General features: G+C 39.8%; 1 protein-coding gene across 2 annotated transcripts in view; it reads right to left on the minus strand.

The window, feature by feature from the left end:
- Positions 1–317: 317 nt before the first annotated feature.
- The window catches only part of CHN2 (chimerin 2), a 157,011-nt gene continuing 144,021 nt past the window's right edge, over positions 318–13,307 (minus strand). For both annotated transcript variants that reach the window (XM_081883384.1, XM_081883385.1), the window contains 5 exons: positions 11,381–11,554; positions 8,780–8,857; positions 4,705–4,842; positions 4,425–4,530; positions 318–2,928 (listed from right to left, as the gene is read on the minus strand). In XM_081883384.1, the coding sequence (XP_081739510.1) occupies positions 2,757–2,928; positions 4,425–4,530; positions 4,705–4,842; positions 8,780–8,857; positions 11,381–11,554 (668 nt within the window). In that variant the 3' untranslated portion in view covers positions 318–2,756. The remainder of the gene's footprint in view (positions 2,929–4,424; positions 4,531–4,704; positions 4,843–8,779; positions 8,858–11,380; positions 11,555–13,307) is intronic.

Here is a 13,307-nt window from a genome sequence, read left to right on the forward strand (position 1 = left end):
AAGATAATGATAGGTGACTGTAGAACTTAATACTAGGAAACTAAAACATAAATATAGTATCTTCTATCTTGTTAAAGATAGGCAAAAGAAAGAGTAACATGGTCAGGTTAAATGTAGGAAGTTGTATGAATCTTAGAACACCTGATAAGTCTATATATTATTTGAATTACTTTTATATTAGTTCTATCAGCAAAATCATTTTTAAACCATTTGTTGCATGTAAACTGTATGAAAAATGTGCAGATCTTTAAACCATTTTTTTAAAAAAAATGCATAGAGAAACCAAGTGTTTTCGCTTGCAGTGAAAATTACAGACAGGGACTCAACACATTTAATGGGATATTCCCCCCCCCCTTTCCATTTACACTATCATAAATTACAAAGCATATTTCACTTCACAAAATAAAACCATTTCCATACCATTTTATGACAGTATTTAGTACATAAACCTACAACAATTGAAATCTGTACAACTTAGGAGAATCCCTTCTAGCATTGTACCAGCAAAGCAGACCTCACTTACATCTGGCCTGCAGCCTGGGTCTGTCTGCTTAGCCCTTGGTGACCTATGTAAAGGATAACTGATATACATTATTTCATGTGCCTCCTTTTGTCTTTACTCTTTCTTCATCATCCATGTTGCACACTCCCCACCCCAATTTTAATAGAAACCTATGCTCCCTGAAATAATTCAGAAAACAGCATAATTGGGTTTTGAAACTTAGGATTTGTACAAATTAAGAGCAGAGCTCAATAGAGTCTTTTGTATTGCAAATTCAGTTTCGTAATAAACTATGCTACTTTTGTGTTTGAAATATTTGTACAAAAAAATCTCACGATGAGAAAATTCCATGTGAGAAAAAAAGTCTAATATTAGGATGAATTTCATTATATTGCATTGAGAGGTCAACCTTTTGAAAGATACCCCTCTCCCCCCCCCCAGATTTGGTAATATACCAATTCTCTATCCTTCACCTCTCTTTCCCTTATTAACAAATTGGTCAGAAGACACTAAAGAAAAGTGTGTAACTTTACAGATGTTTTACTTTTATAAATACAGAAGCAAAGTAATGCAACTTGATTTTTAGAAATAATAATAAAAAAATTAACCCTAAATAAGTGCTAACTTTTAAGCAAGGCCAGGTAATATCCAATATTCTGGCATCACTTATTTTAAACATTCTGTACTCCAAAAAATGTGTTACGTGTAGTAGTTGATGCTAGTGTCTGTTTATAAACCTTTGTTGCTCCTCTTTTTGGAAGGAGGTGGATAAATAGAATACTGTATTTGTATACCTCTAAAAGCAAAGAACATGAATTGCTAGAACATAACAAACCAAATAATATTAAGATGAGCATGAGAAATGAAGTCTCATTAAAAGCATTTGCAATGAAAGAGGTATGTCAGGGTAATACTGCACTAGTGGTAAATGTTTTCAATATCCATAGCAATAATGCTTAAGAGAACTATACGGAAAGTCATCAATGCACCGCATTGAATTATATCTTGCTAAAATAAAACAACATTCCTGAAGCTAACTAAAGTAAAAATATACTTTAAATACATGTTTGTTTCCATTTAGACATAGTATAATTATGTCTTAATTAGAAAGAAATCGTATACCCCTATAAAAACTAATACTGACAAACAACCTGATCCTTAAGATACTGGACAAGATAAAATATCCTGAATGTAGGGTCTTCCTTTTCTCCTGTGTGAATAGAAATGCTACCCATGTACCTTGGAAGTCAAACGGAATCCATTCCGGAAGTCCGTTTGACTTCCAAAGCGTTCAAAAACCAAAGCGCGGCTTCCGATTGGCTGCAGGAAGCTCCTGCAGCCAATCGGAAGTCGTGGAAGCCCCACTGGATGTTCGGCTTCCAAAGGAACGTTCGAAAACTGGAACAGTCACTTCCAGGTTTCGATCGTTCGGGAGCCAAAACATCCGAGAACTAGGCTGTTCGAAAACCAAGGTACGACTGTATACAGAAATTATTTGTTGTATACAAGGCATTATACAGTTCATAGAAGAAAACCAGGAAGACCTTGCCTGTACAGAAGCTCTGCTTGGAATCAGATCATGGACATTGTTACAATCCTACTACTTAATTTTCCATTATTTTCAGTAAGAGGAACACAACTGAAATAGTAGAGAGCATGTCTTGAGCGCTACATTATGGTTGTCATGGGGGAAATAAATCCCATCAAGTCCAATGCCACTTATTTCCACATAACTACCATGATCTAGAAATCATTGCATGCCAAAACAGGATGCAAGAAACCTGTCCCCCCCCCCCCATATATGGTTTACCCTCCTTGAATCAGGGTTTACTACAACAATCCTACAAATCTGCTATGCTGACCCAGTTCTTTTCAATAGGAACTGTGCCAGCATAATACTTTGAGCATCAGGTTGAAAGTACCTTTTTGCTTCAATGATCTAAATAAAATACAAAGTTTGTGTCCTTTAATAAGTTACAGTAGAACAGTCTGTAACCTTTCTACATCGTTAACACTGGAAGCAAGGCAAAAGATAGAAGGCAAGATGCTTTTCTTCTGACCTTTGTTCTTTCTTAAATAATTAAAAAAGAGGCATATGTCTATAAGACATTCCCCTTTTAACTAAATGTTTTGGTGTTCATCTGCAACACTGCAGAAAATAATGTGCTACCCTTTTTTTTTCTTATGGGAATTTGTTTTCCCTTTGAACTTGTATTTTCATAGCAGATGGCCATGAGTTTACAGCTTTGTTCATTTAAAACAAAACATCTTCGTTTTCTATCAATATTTGCACAATGAGTTTCTGGTACCGCATGTCATTGAGTGTAGCAAGAGTGCTGTCTTCTGGGGGTCTCATTAAAGTAGGTCCAAACACTATTCCCAAATTTTCAGCGTTCATAAAATTGTCTTTTTCATTCATGGTAATCCTAAAGGTGAAAGAAAAGTGATAGCTCTGTTAAACTGTTTTGCCACCCCTTCTTTATACCCAGAGCTGATTGGGAATTCTAGGAAAATACAAAAAGTGCAGTTTTGAAAAGCTCAGTTCAGGCATAGGCAAACTCAGCCCTCCAGATGTTTTGAGACTACAATTCCCACCATCCCTGACCACTAGTCCTGTTAGCTAGGGATCATGGGAGTTGTAGGCCAAAAACATCTGGAGGGCCAAGTTTGCCTAAGCCTGGCTTAGTTAGCAGTCTTGATTCAAGGTTATATCCAAACAGAAACAGATACCTGCTCCTTGATCTTAGGAACCGCCATGCAAATTTTCCGTATATCTTAAGAGCTACTTTTCAAAATATATAGTAGATATTTGCTTCACATGCTGAATAATGGTTGTTTCTGCACTGCAATAGTGGCCTGGGGGGGGGGGGACTGGAGCCACCCTTCCAACATGGACTTTTTGGCAACCTGAATGGAACTATTGTAGGACAAGGCAGGAATAAGGTTGGGCCTGTACCATAATGGCTCTGTTGGTTTACTCACAGGCCTATACCATATTGGCTCCAGCTCCCACCGCAGTGTCAATTTGTTGTGCAACTGCTCTGTCCAAGAAAGCTGCAGTGACATCAGTGTTGGCAGGCTGGTAAGTTACACTGTGCACTTAAATGGAGACAGGAGATCAGTGCGGCACACCCACTTTTTCTGAATGGGGGGCACAATTACACGTGGGCAGGAGAGTTCCAAGTGAAGGGCCCCCGTGGACAAACTGGCCGTCAATTTCCCCCCCTACACGTTTAGTAATAAACTAAACCTTTTTGTGTGTGTGTGAACCCACTTGGAAACAAAGTTTTGAATTAACTGTGATCTCTATGATGACTGATTGTACTCTCAGGTATCTTTCTACATGTCTAACATTTCTAGTTTACTTATATGGCTGCGACTTGTTGATTGGTAAAGGAGGACCCCTGACCATTAGGTCCAGTCGTGGCCGACTCTGGGGTTGCGGTGCTCATCTCGCTTTACTGGCCGAGGGAGCCGGCGTACAGCTTCTGGGTCATGTGGCCAGCATGACTAAGCCGCTTCTGGCAAACCAGAGCAGTGCACGGAACGCCGTTTAACTTCCCGCCGGAGTGGTACCTATTTATCTACTTGCACTTTGACGTTCTTTCGAACTGCTGGGTTGGCAGGAGCAGGGACCGAGCCACGGGAGCTCACCCTGTTGCGGGGATTCGAACCGCCGACCTTCTGATCAGCAAGTCCTAGGCTCAGTGGTTTAACCCACAGCGTCGTAAAACTGGTTAAAATTTGAAGATACTACTACTACTAAAATTACTCATAATAATTTTATTATTTATACCCCACCCATCTGGCTGTGTTGCCAGAAATTTCTTCTGCAGTGACGGTTTAGAATGTTTTTTAAAGAATATTTCTTTATGAAGAAAGAAAGATGATCAAGCCTCCTTTTATAGGCAAATTCGCTTACTTTTTGAGATGAATCATCAGGTATCTCAGAGTCTCGTAGTGTGCTGCAGGAAGTAACATCAACACTTCGTGGACAGCTTCTAGTCTTTCATCAGCATTGGAGAGCTCTACGTGATACAAAACAAGATTCTTGTAAGCTTTATCAGATGCAGATTTCAAAGTTCAATAAAAAAAAATACAATTAAAGAAATCCAGTATTCCTGCTGCTGCAGGAGTTTTATAATTGTAGAGTTAAGGTTATGACAAAACTATATAAATAAATGAAATGCCTCAGTACTTACTTGCTGCATCTATAAACTTGGAATACGTATCGTAGGTGATAACCGGGATAGGCAGATCTCTGAAATACAGCTTCAGTGCTCCAGCAATAATATTTATGTCTGGATATATGTTGGCAGAGACGTCTGCCTTGTCACCATCTAGAAAAGAATGAGATGGTTTAAAGGTCCTATTTTTTCTTTCACCAAAGACATTCTTGAGTTATCTTGTCAAACATTGCTCATGATTGGGTTTTGAATCACTGGGAAATGAAGGAGAAGTTTCATAACCTGGACACTACACAGGATACCTTTTCACACATCCCTACCAACTATACCTCAGATGGAGCTGGGATGTGCCTTTGGGTCTTCCGATGTCACCTCTGTGGATGGACATATGACCATATGGGAAGACATGTTCCCTTATGAATGCTTGTCCCAAACTCTTTCAAGGCTTCAAAGTGAACGCCTTGAGTTATATACCCCTGAGTTTATTCAGCCAGTGAAGCTAAAACAATCAAGAAGTTGCATGTTCCCATACACTGACTCCAGCAAACACATTTGCTGGATCAATTTGTACTAGCTGAAATGTTTTTGACAGACAGTCCCTTGAACAGTGTACTGTAGTAGACCAATCTCATTTTATTTAAAAGATTTAAGGATACCTTTCAGTGAAACTATCAGTGCAGCACATAAGGAACTATTATAAAACCATGAGTATAAAATCTTATTTGTGTGGTGGTGGTGGTGGGGGGGCGGGGAGAGAGAGTGTTTTAGGAAGAGTTTACTAAGTAGTTCAGTCTTCAGGCACAAAGTTTAAATTTGTTCAGGAGGAATCCATTCTTCTGTCCCTTTAGAAAACAAGTGATAAACCTGCTTTCTTAGGTCTTGTTTTAAAATAAGTCATTGTACCTATTCCTTCCCCTACATCACGGCACTTTGTTTTGCTTATGAAAAGCCCTGCAATAAAGTTTTTAAATACATTTGTATTTAGCAGAATAAATAATTGTTTTGCGAAGAAACCTGTGGCATTAAACTTGAAGTGACATGAAATATATCCACAAAAATTTCCTTTAGAGCAGATGTATAGCTGAGTTACTCGTGAAGGCTAAATTGTAAGTTTAACCCCTCAGCAATAATCACACTTATTAGGAAGGAGCTAAATTGTAACTGGATGAATCTCCAAGTGTAATTATAAATGTGTTTGTGACTGGGGATCAAATCTTTAAAACAAACAGTCCGTGTATCTGATACAGCACAGTGAACCCGCATATTAGCATTTACTCTAATACAGCACCAGTACTTCCATCACAGTGTTTATTCTGCACCAGCCAGACTCATATTTATCCTCATATACTTGGTACGGTAGCGTTAGTATTATAAAACGTTGTTTGGACAGCTCTATTTAATTGCAGTACAATGAGATCTAAAGTGCTACAGTGAAAGCAAATGCTTTGGGGGGGAAATACTGCAGCTGCCTCTATAACCATCCAGATATGGTAAAGCAGAATGCCATATCCCCTTTTCAGGCTATCTGCAAGTTTACAAAATAAAAGTGACATTCATAGGTTATCATAGCAAGTCATATCATGGAGGAGTTTTACTTGGAAGTTGATAAGTATCTCTCTGCCAGTAACGTGTTATAAGCTAAACAGATGGGGAAAGACTGAAGGCCACTTAAAAGGCAGGAATGTGTGTACCCTGCCTAGAACATGGGTAGGCAAACTAAGGCCCGGGGACCGGATCCGGTCCAATCACCCTCTCAATCCGGCCTGCGAAGGTGTCCTTTTATTTAAAATGCATCGCTGGGTTATTTGTGGGGCATAGGAAATCATTCTTTTCTCTCTCTCCAAAATATAGTCGGCCCCCGCCCACAAGGTCTGAGGGATAGTGGACTGGCCCCCTGCTGAAAAAGTTTGCTGACCCCTGCCCTAGGCACATAGCAAATCAAGAAATTAATTCTGATGAAAAGCACTGCTCAAACTGAAATTGCTCTAAGAATCTATGGTACCTATGGATTCCATCACTGTATTTTTTTCTTTTCAAACGTTCAAAAGGCAGTCCAGAAAACAAATGTACTATTTTGTGAACTGCAATATGCCACAAACTGCAGGTGTAAAAACGATTGCTCATTCTGAAAATTAGTGTTATTGGATGCTAATAAGAATCAGCCGGCTGGAGAAAATAAGTAGTTTTAGAGAGCAATGGTACTGATAAAGGAAGCTGCAGTACTTTGGAGGCGTTTGACCATGATTTGGTCAAGGGATCCATCACAAACAAGCCACATGCAGCCATCTTTGTTTGCTTGCTTGTTTAGCAACTTTGTCCTCAACAGCTCACTGTTCTGAATAGAATTTTTTAAAAAAACAGTAACATTTTGAAAGCAACCTGGGTGGGCATGTGGAAAATACCAATGAGGAATGAACCAGAAAAATAACATCTTAGTCTACACATAACTATCTCTGCAACTGTTGAATTTCTAGGCTACAATTTTTGCAAATTTAGCAAATTCATACAACCTATAAGCTATTTTAAATCCAAACACAGGGAAGCTGTTTGGCGTGATGAGCTGTTGGTGTGCAGCTGTTTACGAGGTGGAACTGCTTTGTTGGTTTTTTTTTATTTTTATGAAATAATAGTATATAAGCATTTGAATAAATTCCTATGTTAATTATGCCACCACAGACCACCAAACAAGTTATGGTGGCATGTTGAGGAACAGGTCATTTCTGTAGTCTCCTTGTGGTAGGAATCACATGCACCTCAAAGATCAGTGGCCATATTTTAAACAAGCTGACAAGAGAACTTGTGTTTGCCCGTAGTTTATAACACACACTAAAGGTGAATCTACCCACAATGCTTAATGCATAAGATGGATTACAACTCTTATTTCTCTTAAATTAATTGCGGTTATGAAGGGCAGAACAAAAGAGGGGATGAGGTTTATCTCTTCAGTCGCTAGCCATGTCTCCCTGAATATCAACCCCCTCACGTGCCCATGAGGCTTAGTAAAAAAGTTCCCATTAGTGCCAATGAGGCTAATTCCGCTTTGCAAAAAAAACCAAATAAAGCAGAAAAAAATAGTGATGTAGATCCTTCTTTAGTAACAACCCTCAAATATGAGATGTGTGGTGCCAAGCAGGACAAACAACCAACTAAAGCTCAGAATGCACTTGTTACAATGAGAACTCTATGAACAAGCTGTACAATGAATGTTTTATATGCTAGCAGGAACAGAACTGGTCAACAATGCCAGCACAGTGAGCGACTGTTGCTGCACAGCATCCATATTCATCCCGTGGAAGAATAAATAAACATTATTCCTATCAAGCTTACTCAGTGGAATTAACAGTCACAAATATACTGACCTGATTTTTACTCTAAAGCTCAACTGTCCTTATAGTATAGTGGTAATGTAATTTAGACCCTCATTATCTTAGAGATAGTGGGGCAGAATTTAATATGCAGAAACAAAATGTGGTATAGTCCTTCCTGAAACAAAGCAGTTCAAATAGGTGTGTTTTGGGATGCTGTGCATCCTACTCACCCCAATACATGTTTTAACATACGTGGTAAATGCCAACAGAAACCAGTACATCATAAAATACCCCGAAAGTATTGCAGGCGGAAAATTGTCATAATAATAATAATAATAATAATAATAATAATAATAATAATAATAATAATTTATTATTTATACCCTACCCATCCGGCTCGGCTTCCCCAGCCACTCTGGGCGGCTTCCAAAAAAATATTAAAATACTGTACTACATCAAATATTAAAAGCCTCCCTAAACAGGGCTGCCTTCAGATGTCTTTTAAAAGTCTGGTAGTTGTTGTTCTCTTTGACATCTGGTGGGAGGGCGTTCCACAGGGAGGGTGCCACTACCGAGAAGGCCCTCTGCCTGGTTCCCTGTAACTTGGCTTCTCGCAGTGAGGGAACCGCCAGAAGGTCCTCGGTGCTGGACCTCAGTGTCAGGGTAGAACACTATTATTACACCATCAAAACATGTGCAACGCCAATGAACACAGGGTATGTACAAGCTTTCCAAAACTAAAACATTGCCAACAGGCTTTCCACAGCTAAAATGTACTGTACCTCGATCAAAGGCCATTTTGACATCTTCAATGTGTTCAGTGAACCCCGAGACTCTGTAAATCCCTTCTGACTTCAAGCCTGCAGGCAAAAATTTCATCAGCTGCTGTTTAGTCTGGGGATACATTTTCACACTCCAGTTATTTTTTTACTTCTTTTCACAAGTTAGCTTCTGCCTCCCAAATTCTCGGAACAAGAGAAATTATTCATCGTATAGCCATCTTTTGACAGAGCTCTCACAGTTGGTTAGTTATGCCCCCTTTAGGCCCATAACAGCAATCGTTAGCTTTTAAAGAATGAGGGGTTTTCCACACACACCATGTGTGTAGGGGGGGAAATTGGAGGATCGGTTTGAGGATCTATAACAGATAACTTGAAATCACTATGTTGGAAAGGGAGGCTGACACTATTTAAGCACAAGGGTACAATTCATCTTGTAACAACCGAGCGTTGCAAGGAAGTAGAGAGATGCTTCAAGTGATGAATGTGACCATGGAAGGGCCTTGAACCTTCTATCTAGCAACTGCTCTCCAAGGTCTCAGGCAGAGAGCCTTCCAAGGCTTGCTAGCCTTTTCTCTCTTTTTTAACAGGAATTTAACACAGGGTCTCCTGCATGCAACCCATTAGTTCTCTTACTGAGCTGTGTGACCTTTCCCACATAAAGATGATGACTTAATTTAAGCTAATGGCTTGGATTGTAGCGGAAATCAATTTAAGGAAGTGCATGGAGGGAAAGTTTCCTATCCTCTCCTTGTCCCTGCAGTCATCTGAAATCCTCCAAAAGGCGGCTCTTTCATTCTCTGAACTTCAACGCTCCTCTTCCAGCAGCCTCAGATGCCACATTGTTCAGAAGGGTGGATACTTGAGAGTGGGGGCGCAGGCGGCTTCAGGTGGGAAGCAGGCATCAAAAACTGCTGTAAAATCCCTAAATTTCACTTCTCTTGGAATCCACACAGGGCAGGATTTAGGTTTGATGAGACCCTAGGCTACTGAAGGTAATGGGGACCTTTATATATCCAGCTGTCCTTTGTCAACAACAAATTGTCGCTGTTGTTTGTGTTGAATATATGCTATATGGTAATTTATGGACCTAATGGGTATCTAAAACCATTTGCACATGAGGAATGCAGGCACCCTATATATAGAAATGAGCAAACGAGGGATATTTTAGGGAGCAGGCGGGGCCCATGATTTACATCATAGGAGGCTACACAACACAAAACACTGTTGCTGGATGTAGGTTTTATTTTATTTGTTTTTTATCTTATATTTTGGAAATGTACATCCAGTTTTTTCCCCTTTAAAAATGTTTTGGGGCCCCAAGAGACTGGGGCCCTAAGCTATAGCTTGTTTAGCTTATACAGTGGTACCTCAGGTTACAGACACTTCAGGTTACAGATGCTTCAGGTTACAGACTCGGCTAACCCAGAAATAGTACCTTGGGTTAAGAACTTTGCTTCAGGATGAGAACAGAAATCGCGTGGCGGCAGGGGGAGGTCCCATTAGCTAAAGTGCTACCTCAGGCTAAGAACAGTTTCAGGCTAAGAACGGACCTCCAGAACGAATTAAGTTCTTAACCCGAGGTATCACTGTACATAAATCCGGCACTGGATCCACACCTTTGTCTTCTAATATCTATACAGTGGTACCTCTAGTTATGTACTTAATTCGTTCTGGAGGTCCGTTCTTAACCTGAAACTGTTCTCAACCTGAAGCACCACTTTAGCTAATGGGGCCTGCCACGCCACCGCCGCACGATTTCTGTTCTCATCCTGAAGCAAAGATCTTAACCCGAGGTACTATTTCTGGGTTAGCGGAGTGTGTAACCTGAAGCGTATGTAATCCGAGGTACCTCTGTACTCACTCAGCTACTAAGACTATGTGGGTGAACTGGAAATGACTAACTTTGGTCTATTAACTTAATTAAATATATTCCAGTCCGTTTTACACTGCGTAGAACTTAATTGGACACAACCCCGGTGGCACAATCAAGATTTAAATTCCTATAACAGTTCTAGGTTTGTTTATGATATACACATTGATTGATTGACTCAATTTATATATTGCCCTATTGAAGCCTTCTATAAGTATTTTCTTCTATTATTTATAGGCTAAGAGTTTATTTTACATTAAAATCTTAACATGCATTTGTTCATTTTACATTAGTTTCTGCAACATAGGCTTGGTTATCATTTTGAAAGCAACTGGACTTTACTATGGCTCCCAACAGTTTTAATCAGAAAGTGCAATATTTACTGAAAAAAAATAAATGTGAGGGGGCCTAGTTTTTTACATTGAAAAATATAGCTAAGTATATTAAATAATTAAAACAATGCACATTGTGTGGTGGTAGTAGTGAACTATAATTCACTTCCTCAACCAAATGAGGTTGTTGTTCTTCAAAGTAAATGCTTTAAACAATTTGTTCATAAAACGTTCCCCCACAAAGGACTATAAAGAAACCAGATTTTATATAAAACATGTAATTTAAAATTACTTAGTTTTCTGTAATATAATATCTGATTATGTTTGCCAGTCAGTGATATTATATTAGCGTTTTAGTAACCCAGTGAAGGAAATCCTATTTCATCAACAAGTAAATACCTCTTGCTTCGATTTCTCGAATACATATGTCCACTACCATGGGTCTCTGTGAATTGTGGGCCTTCACTAGTGTGGTGAGGTCACAGCAGTAGACTCGTTTGATTCTCTTGAGGTCTGGTTGGCAGTCATTGGGGACGTATTTTGAACACTGTTTGTGTACGTTCAATCCACAGTCTGTAAAGAAAGTATTAGTGTTACTTTGAGTTTTTTCTATTTTACTCTCAGAAAGAATGAAAACATTCTACATGTTAACATCTTAGCTCTCAATTACTCTTACTTTTAAGGAAGTCACTGCACACCGTAAATTACAGGGCAATAGTTCAATTTTTAAGTATAACAAAGGATGGCAGGCAAAAATATGCGAAGGAATGAAATTCTATGAGTATAGGGTTGCCATATTTCAAAAAGTGAACATTCGGACACAAAAGTTGTCGAGCTTCTGATATGGGCTGCCATATGGCTGGGTTTCCCCAGAAATTTTAACCAATTTTTGAGAATTCCGTTCCGATGAATGAATCCCAGATGTATGGCAGCCCTATGTAATATAACATTTGAATCTTACTCTAATTCTCTAGTAATGTAGCCGGTACTTGAAGCACATATGAGCAACTGTTAAGGCTGAAACAAAATATTTGGCCACCATGTGGAGAATGTGGGAAATGCTTCCAAGTGCCTGTGGTTCTAATATATTTGAAAGGGGTTGACAAGATGTTCAGATCATTTCAATGCTAACTGAAATAAAGACAGGTAACTGTAATAAGAACAACAATAAATTATGTGTAGGCTGTCCATCTGACTAGGTTGTCCTGGCCACTCTGGGTGGCTTCCAACAAATTAAAACAAATTTTAAGGACCAAGACTGTAATGAAGACTGTAATGGATACAGGAGCTCTTCAAGAAATCCAGGCCAATCCATGTGGTAAATATTACTTTTATAGTAAAATTTTATAAGTGTCTCCTCAGAAGCGAGCTCCACTGAGTTCAGTGGAACTTAGATAAAAAAAGGTAAAGGACCCCTGGATGGTTAAGTCCAGTCAAAAGCGACTATGGGGTTGCGACGCTCATCTTGCTTTCAGGCTGAGGGAGCCAGCGTTTGCCCACAGACAGCTTTCCAGGTCATGTGGCCAGCAGGACTAAATCGCTTCTGATGCAATGGGACACTGTGACAGAAGCCAGAGCGCATGGAAACGCCATTTGCCTCCCTGCCAAAGGGGTACCTATTTATCTACTTGCACTGGTGTGCTTTTGATCTGCTAGGTTGGCAGGAACTGAGACCGAGCAACGGGAGCTCACCAACCTTCTGAACAGCCAACCTTCTGATCGGCAAGCCCAAGAGGCTCAGTGGTTTAGGCCACAGCGCCACCCGCATATACTAGTGGGACTTACTCCTAGATTGCAGCCTGAGTATAGTTTCTGCCCCATGGCCCTTAACAGAAGCCTAATTGCAACAGAGGTGGAGTGATGTTCTAGGAGAGGGGGGCTGCCAACTCCATCTCCCTGTGTGCAATTGGGCTTCAAAGAAACCAGATATTCTAGCCAAGCCTTCTGTTGTATCTGGGTAGGGAAAGGTTAACCCCATGCCAGAGTCCTCCAGATGTACTCTCATCTGACCATCATCCCTGACCCATTGGCCATGCTGGACTGACAGGTGCTGTAGTCCACAACATCTGGCTGGCATTAAGCGCTAGTTTGGGGAAGCTTGAGAACAGTAAAAAGATGAATATGTGTTTAAAATATATGCTTGTCGTTTATTAGATAACCTTTGTACTCATTTGCCAGAAAACTGGATTTATTGCTCTTTCATTGGAACACGTGACGTAATAATAAAAATGTGTCTCTATGCATGTGCAGAGTCAACTACCCGTACAAATGACTAACCAGAGCTTGCCTCATTTATTAAGCAGGGCTTCAAACACCGAGATTAGGG

Source organism: Podarcis melisellensis (assembly GCF_964234715.1).
Source record: "Podarcis melisellensis genome assembly, chromosome: 12".
In the NCBI taxonomy this organism is placed as follows: Eukaryota; Metazoa; Chordata; class Lepidosauria; order Squamata; family Lacertidae; genus Podarcis; species Podarcis melisellensis.